At 33.9% G+C, this 20,724-nt stretch overlaps 1 protein-coding gene across 1 annotated transcript in view; it reads right to left on the reverse strand.

The window, feature by feature from the left end:
• LOC129230678 (RAB6A-GEF complex partner protein 2-like) overlaps positions 1 to 20,724 on the reverse strand; it is a 50,282-nt gene that overhangs the window by 15,513 nt on the left and 14,045 nt on the right. Inside the window, exons 4-5 of the mRNA XM_054865097.1 lie at positions 9,587 to 9,670; positions 6,314 to 6,463 (exon numbers count right to left, since the gene is read on the reverse strand). Coding sequence (XP_054721072.1) covers positions 6,314 to 6,463; positions 9,587 to 9,670 — 234 coding nt within the window. The remainder of the gene's footprint in view (positions 1 to 6,313; positions 6,464 to 9,586; positions 9,671 to 20,724) is intronic.

The raw sequence follows: 20,724 nt of genomic DNA on the forward strand, positions 1-20,724 counted from the left end.
AAAAAAAATATTTCTTAAAAAAAAGTAATAAACTTCTTTACTAGAAGAAAATATATCAGTTTTTCATTCAGTCATTAAAATTAAATATTGTATTGACTTGCTGATTTCTCTGGGGATGCGCATGAGTGAGACACATATTCAAAAATTACCAAAAAAGAATCATTTTATTTTTCAATTTCCCCAATGTTAAGAACTGCATACATAATGTCACATAGCTATCAGGAATAGATTTAAATCCAGCAATTCAAATAGTAAAAACTGAAAAATAAAGAAAAAAAATTTCCAAAATATACAAATAATGACTGATTTAAAAGAAAATTCTACTTTTAACGCTTCCTCCAATCAGTGTAAAAGATCATTTTCTATACTTGCAGTTAATGTTTTTTTTTTTTTTTTTTAATTATTTCTAATGAATCAAAAATTACCAATGCTGAATATTTGCACATTTGCTAAGGGGTTGTCATGGATGTAGAAATAGCAGGATGGAGCACAGGGAGAATTTCTGGAAGCTATAACCATAACCGCCACTACCTTGCATGTATTGGGAAACTGTCTCTCCAATGTTTAAGATACGGAAGTTGTCGAATTTTTTTATCGAATTCCAAATGGATTTCGACTTTATGGCATCTCATGTAGTCTTCAACTGCACTAATAATGCACACAGAAAGGAGATTCCTTCTGCATAAATGGATAATTAATTTCTTCCATAATATATGATTCAATAACAGGTAATGATGGTAACATATTGTGTCATAAATAATTCTGTATTTATCTTACTTACAAATAAAAACCCAAGTTGATTAAAATATCATTACAAATTAAAATTTATTGATGTGATTTGCTGCTACTCTTTGGTAACTTATAAACAATTCTATCAATAAAATTGTGAAAAGAAATTTGAAACATTTTCAAATGTTTTCATTTTTTGTTATTAAGTGTAAGTTAAACTTTGATTACAGGGCTCATAGCAAGCGGGGAAAAATATATAGGAGTTTAAAAGGAAAAATATAGGAGTTTGATAGCAAAATATATAGGAGATTAAAAGGAAAAATATCGGAGTTTAAAAGGAAAATATAGGTAGGAGTTTAAAAGGAAAAATATAGGAGTTTTGTAAAAAAAATATATAGGAATTTCAAAAAAGTAGCATCTAATATGTTTGGAGCACTGTATGAAAAAACAGAGCGCCAGTACCAATACAATTCTATTTTGCATGAGTCACAGATAAGAGAGTAAATGAATTTTTGTACCCACCGTCGCTAAAATGAATCATGTTTGTTTAAGAGAATTTTAAATCAATCAATTAAAATTGTGCGAGCGTTTTTTTTTTTTTTTTTAACATGGAATTCTACATACAATTTCAGAGAACTTACGAGATATCATTAGAAGTATACCTCGCACCCAAAATATCCATTCTCTGATTATTTTAAGAATTTAATCACAAAACAGTATGAAAAAGCAATTACAAAATTTAGATTTTAACTTATGTGCTTCGAAAAATGCATCTCTTTTTGATTGTTAAAACTAGGTAATAATTAATTTAAACATTCTTTCTTCAATGTCATCAATCTACCCGTAGTTTTTGGTATTGGTACCTCATCGTTTCAATGCTAACACTAATGATGAAAAGTCCCGTTGACCCTATGTCTTGAGACAATCGTTATAAAATGTGAGCAATACTCTGCCTCCCCTTTGTTTCACTATTTACTTTAAAAAAAAAAAAACTTATTTTACAAAACAAAGTCAAAGAAAAAAAGACTGCTCTAATGCATCACGTTTGTCGGAGAGGGAGAGAAATGGTCAGTCTCATACGCTTGATTCATTTGAGCGGCATGTTTGCTTCAAATGTTCTGTAATTTTTTAATGTTAAAACTGAATTGTTTCTTTTTTGAGAAATTTATTCATTAAAGTGGCCAATTCAATTACCCGTTGCTCACTCTAATGACATTATCCATATCTTACAGTTAATGTGTGTGTATATATATATATATGTATACACATGTATCAAGTTTGAATTTGACCTAATCTGCCAAAAGTAAGGGGGCATTAGAAGAGCCCAAGTGGAGCATAGAACTATCTATTATCCTCAGCAGTTTGTAACCGTAACCGAGTAGATAGAAAAAAATGAGCCAAAAAAAATTTTCTGCAATGAGGACAGTTTCTGAAATTTTTGAAAAAACTACACACAAAACGGAAAAATATAGGAATGTTTTTCCATGAATACATATTTGAAAAACAAACAAAATCCTATAAAATGACTTATTTCATCGAGATAGTTACATTTTTTCAGCAAGCTACAAGCTTTGAAACATTTGAAGTACTCAAAGTTTGAATTGGTACCAAACTCTGTACAGGGCATTTTCAAAAACAATCGTTTGAGCTACAATCGGTCATTTGAACTACATGTAAGATTATATGTGACAAAATTAAAAGCTTTAAAAATCTTTACAACAGTACACTTAAAATTAACATGTTATACTATTAAAATTACAAAGTAAACTCATTAAAAGAAAAAGAATCAATGGAAAACAAGTTAAAAGCTGCAAGTAAAGCCATCTATATTTTGTATGATTCATAAAAATAATCAAACAGAAGTTGGCATATGTAAAACATAAACACATACTCTTACATCTTTAATGTTGGCATATGTAAAACATATGCCAACATTAAAGATGTAAGAGTGCAAAGTGCAGAGGAGAAAGAAGGGAAAAAAAATGGATTAAAGGTTTTTGCATTTTTGAGTAGCATTTAACATCTGACAAAAAAAAATATAGGAGTTAGTGAGAAAATATACGAAAAATAGGAAAATATCTGACAAATTGTGAAAATATAGGAAATATAGGAGATATAGGAGGACTATGAGCCCTGGATTACAAAGATTAATTTTAAATAGTTTTTTTTTTTTTTTGAATCAATATTCATTATTTCATCTTTCAAAATTTCTAATTTTTACAAATTAGAAATTAAAATGCTACAAAATTTAAAATCCAAGTGCTTTTCGATTGAAAAAAACCTTTAGCTGGATATTTCATGCATGGAGGTAACTACTAGTGATGTTCCGGATATCCGTATCCATATCCGAGGGAAAATGAAGATCTGTATCTGTATCCGTTACTTTTTTGGTCGATCTTAAACGGATCATTTCTATTCCAAAAAATTTTAAATATTTGAATAAAAGACTCTTAAATTCCGTTTAAATTAGGTTTTATTCCCTCTTTAAATTATAAGGTATAATTTCAGAAGCCAATATTTATCCCCCCCCCCTCCACATTGCAAAAAGGAAGGGGAAATACGTTTTAAAAGTATGCATCAGTGTATCGTTTTGTGGCATCGTAGCTCCTAAACAGATTAACCCATTTTGATACTTCATTTTTCGTTCATAAGGTGACTTGATCGAAAGTGTTCTTAGCTTGGCCTTGTTTTTGTAGAACTTTAATTACCGGAGATATTAATTAAAAACCGACTGAACGTTTTTCAATTATGGTAGTAAAAATTTACCTGTTCTTTAAAAATTTTGGCCCTAATTGAAAGAACGAAGTTTTTTGCGTTTGATATTTATTTGAAACTTTCAACTTATATAGAGTAGGAGCTACAATCTTGTTAAGTAAATTTTAAATGCAATTCTAAGCCTTTATACACATGATTGGTAGCGATTTTATAGTCGGAAGATAAGGAGAAAAAGCTCAATGATTTAAAATTTTTACCTGTTGTCAGTTCATATTTATTAACAAATGTGTAATCTGACCCGCGAAAGACTGAGACATGTTTTATTTTTTTAATTTTTAATTAATATTAGTTTTTGTTATTGGTTTGGGGTTTCTGTTATTCTTCATTTTTGTTTTTCTCGGCATCCTTCAAAAAAAAAAGTGAGAATAAATTCTCTATTTACTATTTGCAAAGGTGTTCCCGGCTTTGTATTTCGTCGGTCGGAGTAAGTTCGGTGGAATGGGTCAACTCTGCATTTATGCTGAAATAAAATGCGAAAAATTATTTCTAGCCTGTTCAGTAGCAGCTTTACACTCTTGCTCCTGTATCATACACCTACCGAGTAAGTTAGAAATAATTTTTTACATTCCATCTAAGCATTAATGCAGCGCTGGCCCATTCCTTCCAACTCTCCCTCAATTTTAACAGAGATTTCTTTAAAGAGTAAATCATAGTCTTGATTATATTTTTGCTGCAGTTGACATTTTTTGAAGAAACTGCCATTATTCTGACGAGAATACCTTCCATAACAAATTTTACATTTGGATAGTTGAATTGGGTAAAAAAAAGAGAGATCTGTATCCGTATCCGCGGATCTTGACACTAATGCTCCGTATCCGTATCCGTATCCGCGGATCTACTTTTTTAACGATCCGGCACACCACTAGTTACTACATCCATGATTTTAAGTAAAACATTTAGCAGTTAATGTAAACTAGTAATAAATTAATGTTTTACATTTATTACTAATTAACATAATGGATTTTTATCTGGATAATGTGTCATATTTGTTTATAATAGTAAAGCTAATGTAATGTGCCAGAAGATTTAATAAACATTAAAAAGCAACAAATTTTAAATTTAAGGTCTGAGCGTTTTTTCAAACATTAAAATTAAATTAGATGTGATAATATTAATAAGTAAGAACTTTAATATTGTGATATGGTACAATTATATTGATTCTTTCATTCATTGCATTAAAAAAAGTTTCTTTAGGAACTTTCAAAGTTTAAAATTCGTTTACTATTTGGTTGTCGAATAGTGAAGTACTCTGAAAAACAAAATATTCGGTTTGTCTGCCGATAAGCAGTATACCAAATACCAACCAAGTATTGCGTGCATTTCTAAAAGAATAAAGAAATAGTAAATCATCAAAATTCAAAGAACTGGATGGGTAGGTTTTCAAGAAATTGTTTAGAATTGTATGCTATTTAACATTTAATTACATGGTATTCCTTTTTAAAAAGATATCTAAATTTTGTTAGTTTTATCCTCATTCTGGCAACTTTATCAAAATTAGTTTTTTGTTTGTTATATTTCTTTATTATCTTTGTTGATTTCTAGCTGCTTTTTTTTTCATTGTGCTGTATTCTAATTTTATAGTCTGGATATAGGCTGCAATGTTTTAATAATTCTGTTCATTCTTATCTATGGAAAGTCATTGTGTTTTATTAATAAAAATAGTATTTTAAAACCAGTTGATCATTCATTTGAAAATTAATTACAGACATTAATTATGCAATTAGTTTATTCTTTGGAAATTTAAAACTTAAAATATAACTGTGATGTGCATTATTTTTTTTATTTCTTCGGTAAGTAAAAAATACTTTCATTATCAATTTGAGCGAGAAAAGTAAAACATGCGAAATATTCGCCCAAGTAATACGAGTCTTTTTCCCCTTGCTCACCACCCAACATGGCCACCGCTCTCTCACAGTTACTTCAAACGCGACAATGGAAGTAGATGCAGCATGTTCCCTCCTGTACTCCTACCTCCATGGGGGGTTGTCCACAAATGATATCAGGCTCTGAGGGGGTTTGTGAAATAGTAACAATTTGTGAAATGGGGGAGAAAAGGAGTGACATCACTCAGTTTCAAATAAGAGGTTAATAAAAAATAAGGTCACAGGTGACAGAGGGGGCAGGGGGTATGGCGAAGTGTGACGCTTTATAACAAAAGGGGGGGGGGGCAAAAAAGTTGAAAAAAAAAGAGTGTGACATAATTTATGGACAGTCCCTAAGTACATTTACCGCATTTCATGTGATTTCATATTTAGGTATGTAGCCTGTCAGCCTTTGGATTGATTTCAGCATGAGAAAAATGCTACTACTCTCAGCCATGTTGTAAGATGTCACTCCAGCAAGGAAAGTGACACAACTCCAAAAAAAAAAAAGACACAGCAGTGGAGAATATCAAGATTTTACCCAATAGTAGTTTTAAGCTATTTAGTCTCAAATATTACAATACGCTCAAAAAGTTTATAGCATGATGTTTGCTGGTTAGTTTTGTTCCAAAGCAATAATAAGTACTTCAAGTTCGAATTTTAATTTTTCTAATTATACAGTTTTAACAATATGTAACTATATCATTTTTGTGTCGCCATGCATTAGTTAGACAAGTTAACTTTGTAAGTTTTGTGGCAAGAAGATCATTAAATTTTTATTTTAAATCATTAGCTAGTACGTTTTTTCCGAATTTTAAGTTGTGTCACTTTCCTTGCCAGGGTGCTATACGTTGACTCTAAGTCTTCAGATTAAGAACTTGATTTATTGGGGGGAAAAGCATATTTATAACAAAATTACTACACATCAGAAGAAAGAATATACATACCATATAAAACTAGAACCCGAATAGGAATTTTTAATAGTTTGATGACAGCATTTACACGTTGTGTACCAATAGTTATTTTGTATGCATATTTTACACAGTGACCTCTATATGATGGAGGTGCATTGTTAGGAATAGTTTCACGATAAATATCTGAAACAAAAAAAAAATTAATAAATAACAGCTCAAATACATGAAAACATCAGTGTGTTTTACCTCATAACATAAACAAGTTTACAAAAAGATGGGGTAAAGGCACTAAAATATTAGTAAACCTAACCCCCAGGGTTCATACTCAGTTTGGATAAAAAAATTCCATGACTTTTCTCAAGACTTTTTTTAGGACTTCATAAAATTTTTCATGACCTTGTTACACAAAGAGAATAGTACTATTTAATGTAAAACTTGACAATTTTTTTTCTGAAAATGGGCTTTAGAAAAACTTACGTGAGTGCCACTGCCTCATTGAAGCACTTACTTGTAACTGAAATAATATCAGTATACAGTGCAGAAACGAATAAATTATTCTTATTTGTCTTTATCATATAAATTCAAGCAAAATAAAAATATAGTGAATGCAATACACTGATGTTTAAATGTCTAATAAATCTTTAATACATAGAGCCGGATAGTAATGAATGGGACAAAAATTGAATGAGTCATTACTAAGTTTCCAATAGTAAATTTACTTCATAAAAACATTGCCCTTCGGTGTCAATAGTGCATTTAATCATCCATCTAATTTGACAGTATATGCGTTCATTAAAGTACAGCCACGTTTTTCGGTAAATTCATTTTTCTAAACCAGATATTTCAGCTGGCCACATGGGGATCAGTTTTGCGAACTGTATGTTTGGCACCACTGTTTTAGAGTATTAGAAATCCCCTATTTCTGTGTTCCATTGCCTGACTAAAGTCTTAATTTTCTAAAGCCTTTAACATATTAAGATAAACTCTGGTAAATTTAATAATGATTTTTTTACAAGTAGTTGAAACGAACTCGGATGCAATTGAATTACACTTTTTGAAGGGGTGTGGCAAAATCAAGAATGTGCAAGTCCACCACTACAGAATACAAAATACAAAAAGTGCTGAAAATAATGGTGAGTTCAAAATTAGTGACGCCCCAGTAGTAAAAATTACATTACAAAAAAAAAAAGGCGAATGGCTGTTACAGATGCAGATGAAATTGGATTCCGAAACTTGGATTTTTTTTTTTTTTTTGAGATCATTTAATTTATATGCAATATTACTAAATCACTCAATATTTTTAGAGCTCTTTTAGCTTTTGTTACTTTCTTACTGCCAAGACATTTTTCCATGACTTAAAATACATTTCCACGACTTTTAATGAAAATATTAATTTTCCATGACTTTTCCAGGTCTGATTTTTCTTTTTCTTTTTTTTTTCCCCATGACTTTCCAGGATTTCCATGACTCGTACGAACCCTGTAACACTTTTAACAATTGTATTGAGAACTTTTACTTCAGTTTTCTGACAAATCTTTTAATTGTTTGAAACCAATGCTATTCTTCTCTATTTCACCGTTCATCTCTTGTATGATATTTAGTGTGAATCAAATACAGTATACTCTCGATATCACAAAGTCGAAGGGACGATTAAAAAAAATTGAGTTTTCGAGATAACAAGGTCATAATCATAATAAAGTAATACTCTAAAAGTTAGTGATGATAGTTAAAAATAAGTGGAAACATGAAATGAAAGTTGAAAAAAAGTCTTAATACAATAACAAAAATTTTAATTTTTAAAATGAGCCAAAAATAATAGAGAAAAAGAAGAAAAAAGAATGCTCTAGTGAGGTAGAAAAATGTAGTGATTTACCACAACTAAACTCATCAAAGATTTGGATTACCAAATAAAAAAAAAGTTGCAGAACGGTTTCAAACGAGTTTTGATTGCTCCTGCATGAAAAAAGTTGGACAAAGGATTGCACCATTCCCTGTGTCTATAAAGGAGTTACCCGTTCATCTTCCCTTTTTACAAAGTTGGAAATCGAGTCAAAAGGTCCAAGGAAATGGCATGAGAGGGGGGCAAAAAGTTTTAGGTAGGTTTTTTGGGCTTCTCAGGAACATTTCCTGACACCCTGGGGCTCTAGAATGAAAGTGACAGCAGATAAGTTTCTCTGAATCATTCCTAACCCCTGAGAAAAATAATGAAGGGTGTGAGAAATTTTTGAAAACATTCCTCGAGTTGCTTCAAGACAAAAAACAGATTTTTCCTAAAAAATTATATTCAACTTCGAAAAATATTTGACACAACAAGGTTTTGACTAAAATTTCTTCAACATAAGAATGAAAAATAACAGATAAATATGCAAAATCAAGGGGAAAAATAATTTTTCGCCACATCAAGGTTTTCGAGATATCGGGAGTATACTGTATATGAAAAGATGGTCAGAAATATATACAAAACTATAACTTTTAAAAGCTTGGAATAATTTAGTATGTTATAGAGCATAAAAATGTAAAATTAGCAAAAATAACATTTCAAGTTTTTTAAAAAAAATTTCAACACTGTAATCCTTGATTGCAAAAACTTTGATTAATTAGAAAAAAAAATTGAACTTTTATTACTGCTTATGTTTCTTATGTTTTTTTAAAAAATAAACAAGTAAAATGTGCTGCATGTATTTATCTCGTGCATGTAGTTTTTATCATAAGCACAGTGAAAGGTGTAATGGGATGATGTATTTAATGAAATGAAAAGTACTGTGTGATCACCTTTAGCAAGGAGTTGGTAGGCGCCCAGTTAGGATGATTCCATCTCAATAAAGGGAAAAAGAAAAAAATTGAATGAGTTCTGTTCATCTCAAGGCGACTCTGCTTAATTTGGAGGTTAATAAACATCTGTAAGAGCAAACTGACATCCATGTGAACTAACAGAAGCATCCATTCTGGCCTGTAGGCCCGATGTTCGCCTTTTAATCTCATTGGTTGTCAAACAGTAGGTTGGCCCACTATTTGAAAAGCCTAAGGAACATTTGTTGGATTTAAGCACTACAGCATTATAAGTTAAGCATTATACACAAAATTTCAATATTTCATTATTATACTGAGTTGAAATGTTGCTTATCAAGTAAATTACCGCATTTTATGTGGAGGGCTACTTAGAATACTGAATTTGCATGTTTTACCTTGAAAACAGTAAGAGAATCCCAAGTTAAGAATCAAGTTAATATGAATGTTAAACATCTTGTCGAGATAATACAGTGAAGTACATCTCATGTTGTGGAACATTTAGAATATTGAACTTACAAGTTTTACTTTGGCCTGGAGATAACTTCAAATCACAGAACAATATTTTGGGCTTAGTTGACAGAACTACATGACCACTTTCTCCTGAAACAGAAAAAAGAAAAAAAAATCATCACAAGAATCAAGGGAAACCCAATCTTAATACAATATTTATAATAGCCGTAAAGCAGAATACTTGACGATGTTCTGCAAAGTAAAATCATTTGACCAAAATTGTCCAGCAAGTACTTCAAACATTGTATACACAAGCAACCAACGTAACCTTTTCCACAAATCGGGAGCCGTAAATCAAAATTGTTTCATATAGAGTTTTTTTTCCCTTCAGTTTTTAAAACTTTACTGCTGCTATGAATTTCTGTGGAACCTAAACCGATTGAGATTCTCCAAAAATATTTTACATGATTTCTAAAATGCATAGAAAGAGCAAAGATACAAAATTTTCTAAAAATCCGAACCCAGGTGTCAAACTGCGTTCTTTTGTATAAAACACACCGCCAGCTCAGTCATTCCAGCCGAGGACTGCACTTTCGTGCTTATCAGCCTGGCATAGGAAGTGACTGAGCTGGAGATGGAAAACTTCTTAAGGAAGCCAAAAGTGCCAAACAAACTGGTAGCTAATATAGGATTAGCACAGACCAGACAAGTGACCAGAAGTCATGGTTTGGTTCAACTCGAAGATTGAAGGCAAGGCACAGTATTTTCAGTAAGTTACCGCCCTATAGCTAGGTCTAAGGCAGAAATACATGAAAATACACCAACAGCTCATTCATTCCAGCCGAGGACTGCAGTTTCGTGCTTATTAGCACTCATGAGCCCGGCATAGGAAGTAACTGAGCTGGAGATGGAAAACTTCTTAAGGAAGCCAAGAGTGTCAAACAAACTGCTAGCTAATGCAGAATTAGCAGGGCCTGATTAACGCACCTGGGCACCTCAAATTTTGGGGCACCAAAATGGCCTAGCCTAAATTCATTTACTTACTTCTTTAAAAAAAAAAGAAAGAAAAATTAATTTGAATTTTGACATCTTGAATTCAAATTATGTTTTTCGCAATCACGAGTGTGTGTATGTAGGCGTGAGTGTTTGTGTGTCGGGAGTATGTGTGTTTGTGTGTAGAAGGTATGTGTATGTGTGTGTAGGCACGTGTTTGTGTCTGTGTGCAGGTATGAGTGTGTGGGTAGTTGTGTGTATGAATGTGTGTGTGTGTGGGGGGGGGGGGAGTATGTGTATGTGTGTGTAGGCAAATGTGTTTGTGTCTGTGTGTAGGCATGAATGTGTGGGTAGTTGTGTGTATGTGTGGGTGTATGTATGTATGCGTGTGTGTATGTGTATGTGTTTGTGTGTGTGTACGTGTGTGTAGTTGTGTATGTATGCGCGTGTGTGTAGGACATGGATGCAACCTGGAGACGGTTTTCGCTAGAGGTGCAGTATTGTGAGGAGCCGGTCGACGGTGATGGTGCGGAGGGTGGCGGTGGGAAAATAAAATCAACGGACGCCAAAAACAGTCAAATGAAAGCAATAAGCAATCATGATTGCTCAAAAAAAATAATAATAATAATTTGAATTTTGACATCTTGAATTCAAATTATGTTTCTCGCAATCACGAGTGGGTGTATGTAGACGTGTGTGCTTGTGTGTGGGGGGTATGTGTGTTTGTGTGTAGGCATGTGTGTTTGTGTCTGTGTGCTGGCATAAGTGTGTGGGTAGTTGTGTGTATGAATGTGTGTGTGGGGGGGGGTATGTGTGTATGTATATGTGTTTGTGTGTGTGTGCAGATGAATGTGTGGGTAGCTGTACGTGTATGTTTTTGTGTGTGTGTATGTGTAGGTGTCTGTATGTATGCATGCATGAATGTGTGAGTAGTTGTGTGTATGTATGTTTTTGTGTGTATATGTGTAGGTGTCTGTATGTATGCGTATGTGTAGATGTATGTGTTTGTGTGTATGTGTGTATTTATGTGTGTGTAGTTGTGTATGTATGCGCGTGTGTGTAGGACATGGATGCAACCTGGAGACGGTTTTCGCTATAGGAGCAACATCGTGAGGACCCGGTCGACGGTGAGAAAATAAAATGATAGGACATCAGAAAACAGTCAAGTGAGAACAATAAGCAATCGTGATTGCTCAAAAAGCTTATTTTACTTTTTCTGAACATTAAGTGAGAAGGTGCTCAAAAATTTTTAAAAAATTAGCTCAAAAACTCATAAAGTTAAAAAAAATTTCGCGTAAAGAAGCCGTTGTTCCTTAGCTCTGGAATTTCAAAAAAATTACTCAGATGACATAGATGAACATTTTCCAGAAGAATTAACACATTTTCAAATTTTTGCAAACGTAACCCTTGTCCCCCCTGGAGAATGCTTTAAAAGGATAAGATCACTAAACATTACACATACATTTCTGAATGTGTATTCACACCTGCAGCTTCTTCTTACCTTGCTTATCAGCAGCTGCTCCAGTGAACATTCCTTTTCAATTTTGAAAAGAATCAAAAATCATTTGAGAAGCTGCATTTCTCAGGATAATTTACAGGTGTTTTCCTTATTGACCATTGAAAATTCTGTGACATCAAACATAGATTTCGATTATTTGATCGACACATTTGCCTCTGTTAAAGCCAGAAAGAAACCTTTTTAAAGCTTGCTGCCAGAATTAGTAAGATGTTTTTTTTTTTTGCAATTTTAAATTGTTTGTCAACTTTTTTTCGCCTTAAGTGGCAATTTTAACTGTGATTAGTTTGGTGACTATCATGTGTTTGGTATTCAAATCCCAGGTTTCCTTTTTAGCCTACTTTCCCAGTAAAAGTCAGAGAAAGAAGAAAAAAGCATGAAAAAAGGCTTAATGCATCTTAAAAATATCCCGAAAAACAAAAAAAAAAAAAAAAAAAGATCAAAAATAAATAAAATAGTTAGATAAATATTGAAAAATTAAAAATTGAAAAGTAGGGTATTGAGATGGGGGAAAATGTCTGTCGGTCTGTCTGTCTGTCTGCCCCCCCCCCCCCCCTAATAACTTTTGAATGAATAGTCCGATTCGAACAAACTCTTTTTTGTTCGAAAGATCTCGGCGAGGACATCTCATTCCCATAATTTATTTTTTGATTTGAACAATTTTTCGTTCAATTTTGAACAGTTTAAAAAAACTTAACATTAGAGCCTACGGGGAAATTCAAGCAAAAATAAATCTTGAACTTAGAGGCGAAGTGGCTTCCAAACAAACTTTGTAGGGAAAACCTTTTGATGAAAAACATGTACCGAAAATATCTTTTTGATTTGAACAAGTTTTCGTTCAATTTTGAACAGTTCAAATCTCTTAACATTAGCGCCTACGGGGGCACTGAAAGTCAATATAGATTCCGAACTTAAAGACGGATTTACTTCAAACAAACTTTGTGGAAATAGCTCTTGACGACCTACTCTCGACTCCGACTCCGATAATTTTGGTGCTCCTGACTCTGACTCCTGTGCCCGAAAATTACTCGGACTCCAACTTCCCGACTTTGAATCCGACTTCGTAGCTTTGGCAAAAATTTATGCACGGAGGAAAAATGACTGACTCCGACTCTTGGAAATTCGACTCTGACTCCAACTCCTGTATCAAATAATAAGTCCTACTCCATCTCTGCAAATATTGGTAGACTAGTGGACTTTTGGGGGAAATGACCGATTCCAACTCCGAGTCTTTGAGTCGAATCTAACTCTTTTGTCCCAAAATCAGATGGACTCCGTCTATGACTCCACAGCCATGGTTTTTACTGTGAAATAATTGTTTTAAATATGTTTTGATTTTATCTTCAAGCTGAAGTTTTAATTTATGTACTCAGTTTTTGGCGGAGAAATTCGGAGTCCTTTATGTTTCTACATAAAGATATGCGCAGACGATTTTTTTTTTCGACAATGAAAATTATTTCTTTAAATTGACATTTTATTGTTTTTATTTATTTTTGAAAGTACATTAATTCATTTTTCAAAATTTTTTTGGGAACAGGGGAAAAACAAACGATTTTTTTATATGATTATTTTAATGAGCTTTTTATTTTAATTCCTTTATTTCCTTTTTGAAAGCGGTTGAAGATTGTTTTTTTTTTTTTTTTTGATGGAAAAAATGTAATTAGCTGCTTTGTTTAAAAGGTGCTGCTATTTTATTTGTTCTTTTATTTATTTTTTACGTATCTAATCTTTAGATGAGCGAGGCATACTGTATTTCTCGAAATCAGCTGAAAATATTAAAAAAATATGCTTGAAATAATTTACGATTTTAGCTAATTTTGAGAATACTGGTCAGAGACTAGAAAGTCGATATTGGTATACAGGAAAGTAGGCTCGTTTAGTTCTAGACAGAACTTCTTGTTTAAATGTAGTAATGTTCCTTTAAAATGAAGTTTCTAGTATGAAACATTGACTAAAAAATTGTGCGGATTTTCTTATTGGGGGGGGGGAGGGGCACCAAATTCTACTCAGGACCTGGGCACCAGTTTGGCTTGATCGGGCCCTGAGAATTAGAACAGACCAAACGAGTGACCAGAAGTAACAGTCCTGTTCAACTCAAAGATTGAAGGCAAGGCAAGGTATTTTCAGAAAGTTACTGCCCTATAGCCAGGGATAAGGCAGAAATACATGAAATACACCGACAGCTTAGTCATTCCAGTCAAGGACTACAGTCTCATGTTTACTTGCACTCATCAGCCAGGCATAGGAAGTGACTGAGCTGGAGATGGAAAACCTCTTAAGGAAGCCAAGAGTGCTAAACAAACTGGTTGCTAATATAGAATTAGCACATACCAGACGAGTGACCACAAGTAATGGTTTGGTTCAACCCAAAGATTGAAGGCAAGGCCTTTTCAGTAAGTTACCACCCTATTATTTACCGCCTAATAGGGCATTAAACTGCAGTCCTCGGCTGGAATGACGGAGCTGGCAGTGTATTTCATGTATTTCTGCCTTAGCCCTGACTATAGGGCAGTAACTTAGTGAAAAAAAAAACACGTTATTTTGGTTAATTTTACATGGCATAAAGGAGAAATTAAAATAATGTTAATAAATAAATAAATTACTAAAAAATAGAAAATAAAATGAGTCGAGTTAAGGTAGCAAATAATAAAACACTTCAAAATTTTCTAAATAACTGAATTATTTTCAGGATGCAAAAGGATTGAAATCTCAAACAAGACACGTGATTTTCGGCGGTAGACGCTCGCATGTATCCAAAACATACATTTATGGAAGAAATTGCAGTGGACGAAGGTCGATTGAGGAAAATAAGGAAAGAGGGAACCAAAAATGCTAGAAAAATCAAAATCTTTTCAGATTTGAAATATGAAATTTTTGCAGAAGCTGCAGATTTTCTACAAATATCTTCCGACTCAAGATAGAACTTTGCACAAGTTCTGAAGATTTCTTTAAGTTTGAAGTAAATCTAAAGTTCCCGCAAGTGACATATCGAATTCAACATTTTTTGTGAGTTCCGCCGAACTATAGTAACTTCCTAGAACTTTAGATTTTCTTCTAATATAAGGAAATAAAAGATGTGCAAATTTTATCTTGAGTTGGAAGATTATTTATGAAAATCTGAACCTAGGTGTCAAACCATGATTTATTGGTTGATTTTACATGGCATGAGGGAGCAATTAAAATATTGTTAATAAATAAATTCCTAAAATAATAAATAAAATGAGTCGAGTTTGGGTTGCATATGATAAAACACTTCAAAACATTCTAAATAATTAAAACATTTTTTGGATGCAAAGAGATTGAAATCTCAAACAAGACACACAATTTCTGGTGACGGACAGGTTTCAATGTTGGCATGTTTCCAAAACATACTTGCGTGGCTGAAATTGCAGTGGATGAAGATCGATTAGGAAAGTCCTACAAAGGACTTATTGAATCCAACATCGCGAACTTTCACCAAATTATCGTAATTTGCTTCTAATTTTAAGAAATCTACAGAATTTCTGCAAAATTCTATCTTGAGCTGGAAGATATTTGTAGAAAATTTGCAGTTTCTGCAGTTTTCTGCAGCGCAGTTTCTGTAGATTTTCGACACCGCGGTTTCTGCGGATTTTCTGCTCCGCGGTTTCTGCGGATTTTCTGCACCGCGGTTTCTGCAGATTTTCTGCATCGCGGTTTCTGTAGATTTTCTGCACCGTGGTTTCTGTAGATTTTCTGCACCGCGCTTTCTGTAGATTTTCTGCACCGCGATTTCTGTACATTTTCTTCACCGCGGTTTCTGTACATTTTCTGCACCGCGCTTTCTGTAGATTTTCTGCAGAAATTTCACAGAAATCTGTAGAATTTCTGCAAAAAATTTGTCTGAGTTTTCTCTCACATTTGAGCAGAATCGTTCTGCAGCTCAGGCACCTGTTCTGCGACATACATTGCAAATTTAGTAGTATTCTGCTTTGGGGTTTAATAGCATGAAATAATCTCAAATTTCTTGAACAGGAACACCTGCAAGTCTCATGGCGGAAAAAAAATTGCTTTAAATACACAGATGGTCATAATTTCTGAAAGACACAATGTAAATGCTTGACAGTTACAATTAAAAGGTTATTATGAAGGCTACTGTGTCATGAGTCTTGCCAATTAATAACACAGTAAAGTCCCGATTATTATCTGTGGATTTGAGTGGTATGGTAATTGTGGATAAGCAAATTTACAGATAACCCATAAATTAAGTAAAACAATGCTAATGTATGAAATATCTTTAGAAGATCAATAACACTGAAATAAGTTTAAATTATAACTAAAATGATAACAGTGTATATGATCCAAGACTTCCCTAATTTTCCATCGAGACAGAAAAGACCCTGAAGGCCTGACGTTTCTAGTGTCACCCCAGTTATCGCCGTCTACTCCACGGCATTTTCGAATGCTACAATAGACGGACTAATGTCCTGTTCTCCTGTTACTAGTTATCACGACACAATAAATACACTTCTTTGGTCGATAAATAAGGCATCTGTGCTATTTTGATTTTTACCCATCAGCCTAGAAAAAGCAGAAATGGTGCTGAATATGTATTCAGAAGTTTATTTCAAAATCAAAAATTTTATATCTACCAATGTGACTTTGTATTGTAATATTTTAATTTGTCTTTCATTTCGGCGCCCCATGTATTTTTCCCACTTTGCTGTGGTTTTTATTGACGATACAATTTTATAAATGAGTCGACGGCCCAACGCTATGTTTATTAATCTACTTGTATTTTAAAACTGAAGTTTGCTATTGGTTTCTATATACTGTACTGAATAATTATTTTGGGAAAAAAAATTAAATGTTTGAAACGTACATCTTGCTAGCTCATAGTTAAGTTATCTTGATGTGTAATACAGATTTCCAAATATTTCTAAATAATATTTCAAGATTACATTTTCTTTCTAACCTTTACAAAATAAACACTAAATGAAATTCAGTCTTGTTTTAGCGAAAAATTCCTGCTTTGCATTTCAAACCTGTTAAAATGGAAAAAATATGACCGAAAATATGGGAATTCAAAATTAGCTCTAAAAGTAAAAAGCTGATTAGAACTGAAATTGCCGACTGAAATAGTTATAGGCACCCCAACGGGAAGTCCCTGTGACCTTCTGAAATGTCCTCATTTGGCAAATTTTGCCTGACAATTCGGTAAAGTTAGAGACATATTGCAATTTTTTAATTCCTGAGTGCCCCTTCTCATGGGTGCATACTGCATCCTTATCTTATCATTCGGCAAATTAAATACAAATACAAAAGTGACGACCAGCAGCAGGCTGTGGGCCCAGCTAGACTGGTTCCTAGTCAATTTACAATCCCCAGTGAAGATCAATGGCCCTCTTAAAACTATCTACTCCCTTGCTCATTACCACCTCCTCCGATAAGCTTAAAACAATGACCCATTGTCCTGTTTTCAGTGCTAAACTTCAATCCTGTAACATCTTTCATTTTCTTCCGGTAAGCTGTTCCAAGGTTCCACTATCCTGCTAAAATCAGGCGCCGATTCACGGGAGGGGAACTTGGGGAACGTTCCCCCTCCAAAATCCCAAGTGTACCAAAAATTTTTCAGAATAGAGTACAGGAACATTCCTCCGTTTTTTAAAACTTGAACTTGAAGAAAGGCATTAGGAAAAGCGAGGAGAGAACTGAAAGCGGATCCAAAGAGGGATCGGGAAGTTCTCCCCACTCCCTCAAAAACAGTACCAAAATTTGTTCAGAAAGCAGAATACAGGAAAAAATTTCCGTTTTTTCGAACGTGAACTAAGGAACCAGGAAAAGCTATTGGACAACAGCAAAGCGGATCCACAGAGGGGAACAGGAGGAGTGCTCCCCCCTCCCTCTGAAATCTCAAAGATACCTAAAAAATTTCACAACAGAGTGCAGGAAAATTCTTCTGTTTTATAGAACTTGAACTTGAAGAAAAGCTCCAGGAAAAGCGATTAGAAAATAACAGAAGCCGGTCCACGGAGGGACACTGGAGGAATGTTCCCCTCCCCCCAAAATCTCATATGTACCTAAAAATTTTCACAACAAAGTGCAGCAAAATTCTTCTGTTTTTTAGAACTTGAAGAAAGGCACAACGAAAAGTGAAGAGAGAATTGCAAAAGCGGATTCCAGGAGGGGATCTGGGGAATGTTCCCCTTTTTCCTCAAAACAAATCCCAAATGATCCTAAGACTGTTCAGAAAACAGAGTACAGGAATTTTTTTCTGTTTTTTAGAACTTGACGAAAGGTTTCAAGAAAAGCGATTAGACAACAGCGGAAGTGGAGGGGAATCCACGGAGGGGAACTGGGGAAATGTTCCCCTCCCCCCAAAAAATCCCACATGTTCCTAAAAAAATTTAAAACAGAGTGCAGGAAAATTTTTCATCTATTTTTCAGTACTAATCTTTTAAAATACGTCTTTTTGAACACAAACCTGTTTAAACTGTCTTTTGTATTTATTTGGTGTAGAGTATTACTATATGTAAAGCTTCCACAATTTCGTGGCACAACCAGAGGGGGAGGGGGGTACCGTCCCAGAAGCCAGATTAGAATGTCTTTAAAAACATTTATTATAATTAAAGAGAAGAATAGAACGTACCTGGGGAAAACGAAGTTATTTTAATAAGAGGGGGAAAATGTCGCGAAAATAATCTAAATTTCTAGTGAAAAGAACCTTGAAAATTTCCTCCTCTTCTTTTCTCCTCCTATTTCTTTTATCCTCCTTACTGTTTTTCTTTTCTTTTTCCTATTCGGTTTAAAAATAAGAAAATCTTCATAATGCTACGCTTTGGAAATATCCTTTCCCCCGCCAAAACTTTTCAAGAGCTCCTCAAATCTCATTTTCAGGCCTTCATCTTCAAAAAATTTCCAGGGGAGGACTGCCTAACATCTCGCATTCTAAAAATATCGAGAATCGTTTAATGATGCTTTTTTGGAGCTTCAAATTTGAAAAATAGTCAAACCCCTTATGTTACCGAATATGGTCTGCAGTCACGTTTTTTAGATGACAATTACGAAAATTTCCGGACAAGAGCCCGAATGCTCTCGTAGGAAATCTAAAAATGAAAAAAAATTACAATTTCGAAAATCTAAGGGGAGAGCGTTTAAATTCTTCGTCACTAATATCGCTTGAAAACTTCGTTTTCTAAGACTTCAGTTTCGAAATATTTTTTGGGAAGAGCCCCAGAACTACATTGCTCGTAACATCACCAAAGTTTGTCTGTAACTGCGTTTTTGGAACTTCAATTTTGAAATAATGGGCGGAGGGGTGATCAATTTAGATCTATTCTGCAAAAAAAAAAAAAAAATGTCGGGGTAAGCCTCAAAAAATCCCATTTCTTACCAAACTGTAAAACTGCTTTTTAAAACTTCAATTTCTAAAATTTTCCACCGAAGATTCCCCCCTCCCCCACGAACCTTTCCTCCCAGTATAACCTCATCAGAGACCGTCTAAAACTCTTTTTAGGACTACAACTTCAAAAAAATTCCGGGGGAGAACCCCTGGACCCCCCCCCCCCTTACCAGTTGGTGAACATTTAAAGATTAAAATATAAAAACAACAACACAAATACAGCAATGAGCAAAAAGGTTTTTAAAATTATTTTTTGAGAACTGTACTTGCAGAATCTGTAATGCACAATTTTTTTTTATAAGAAGCGTTAAGATGCAGAGGATAAGTTGTATAGCTCAATTTTCATGGTTATTTTTTGATAAGTAATATTACATACCCCCATAATCATATATTGCTGAAAAAGTTCCCCTCCCAAATCCATAGTCTGGATCCGCCATTGGCTAAAATAATAATTTTTCCTAACATCCAAGTTAGCCTGAGATTTAAATAGCTTAAAACAATGACCCCTTGTCCTGTTTTCAGTGCTAAACTTCAGCCCAGTAACATCTTTCATTTTAATAAATTTAAACAACTGAATCATGTCCCCTCGGTCTCTTCTTTGCTCAAGACTGTATATTTTAAGCCTTCTAAGCCTGGAATCATAGTCTAAGTGAGAAAGTCCATTTATTAGCCTTGTAGCCCGCCTTTGAACCCTTTCCACTACATTAATGTCTTACTTAAGATAAGGAGACCAAAACTGAAAAGCATACTCCGAATGAGGTCTTACCAAACTTCTATATAAGGGCAGAAGAACTTCTTTAGATTTGTTTGAAATAGATCTATTGATAAACCCAAGCATCTTATTGGCCTTGTTATTAGCAATGCTGCACTCTGTTAGCTAAACTTTAAATCCTGACTTATTAAGACCCCCAGATCAGTAACTTTGTCTGCCTGACTAATGACTGAACCTTGCAAATAATAACTTGTACACTTATTTCCATGCCCTAAATGCAGCACTTGACATTTCCCAACATTAACAGCCATACCCCATTTATCAGCCCACTCCGTAATATGATCTCGATCCTCTTGCAGCTGATTTGCTTGTTCTTCATTTTCTACAGTCCCCATTAACTTTGACATCATCAGCAAAACAATTCATGTTCCCAGAAATATTTTTGTGAATATTGTTCATAAAAACAATGAACAAAACAGGCCCTAACAGTGATCCTTGAGGAACCTCGCTTAAAACCTCACTCCAATTAGAATAATTTCCCCTTACAACTACCCTTTGTTTCCTTCCGGTCAGCCAGTTTTTTTACCCAAATGAAAGTTTTCCCTTTTATTCCTATATGAGCT

The sequence above is a fragment of the Uloborus diversus genome, chromosome 1 (assembly GCF_026930045.1).
Source record: "Uloborus diversus isolate 005 chromosome 1, Udiv.v.3.1, whole genome shotgun sequence".
NCBI lineage: Eukaryota > Metazoa > Arthropoda > Arachnida > Araneae > Uloboridae > Uloborus > Uloborus diversus.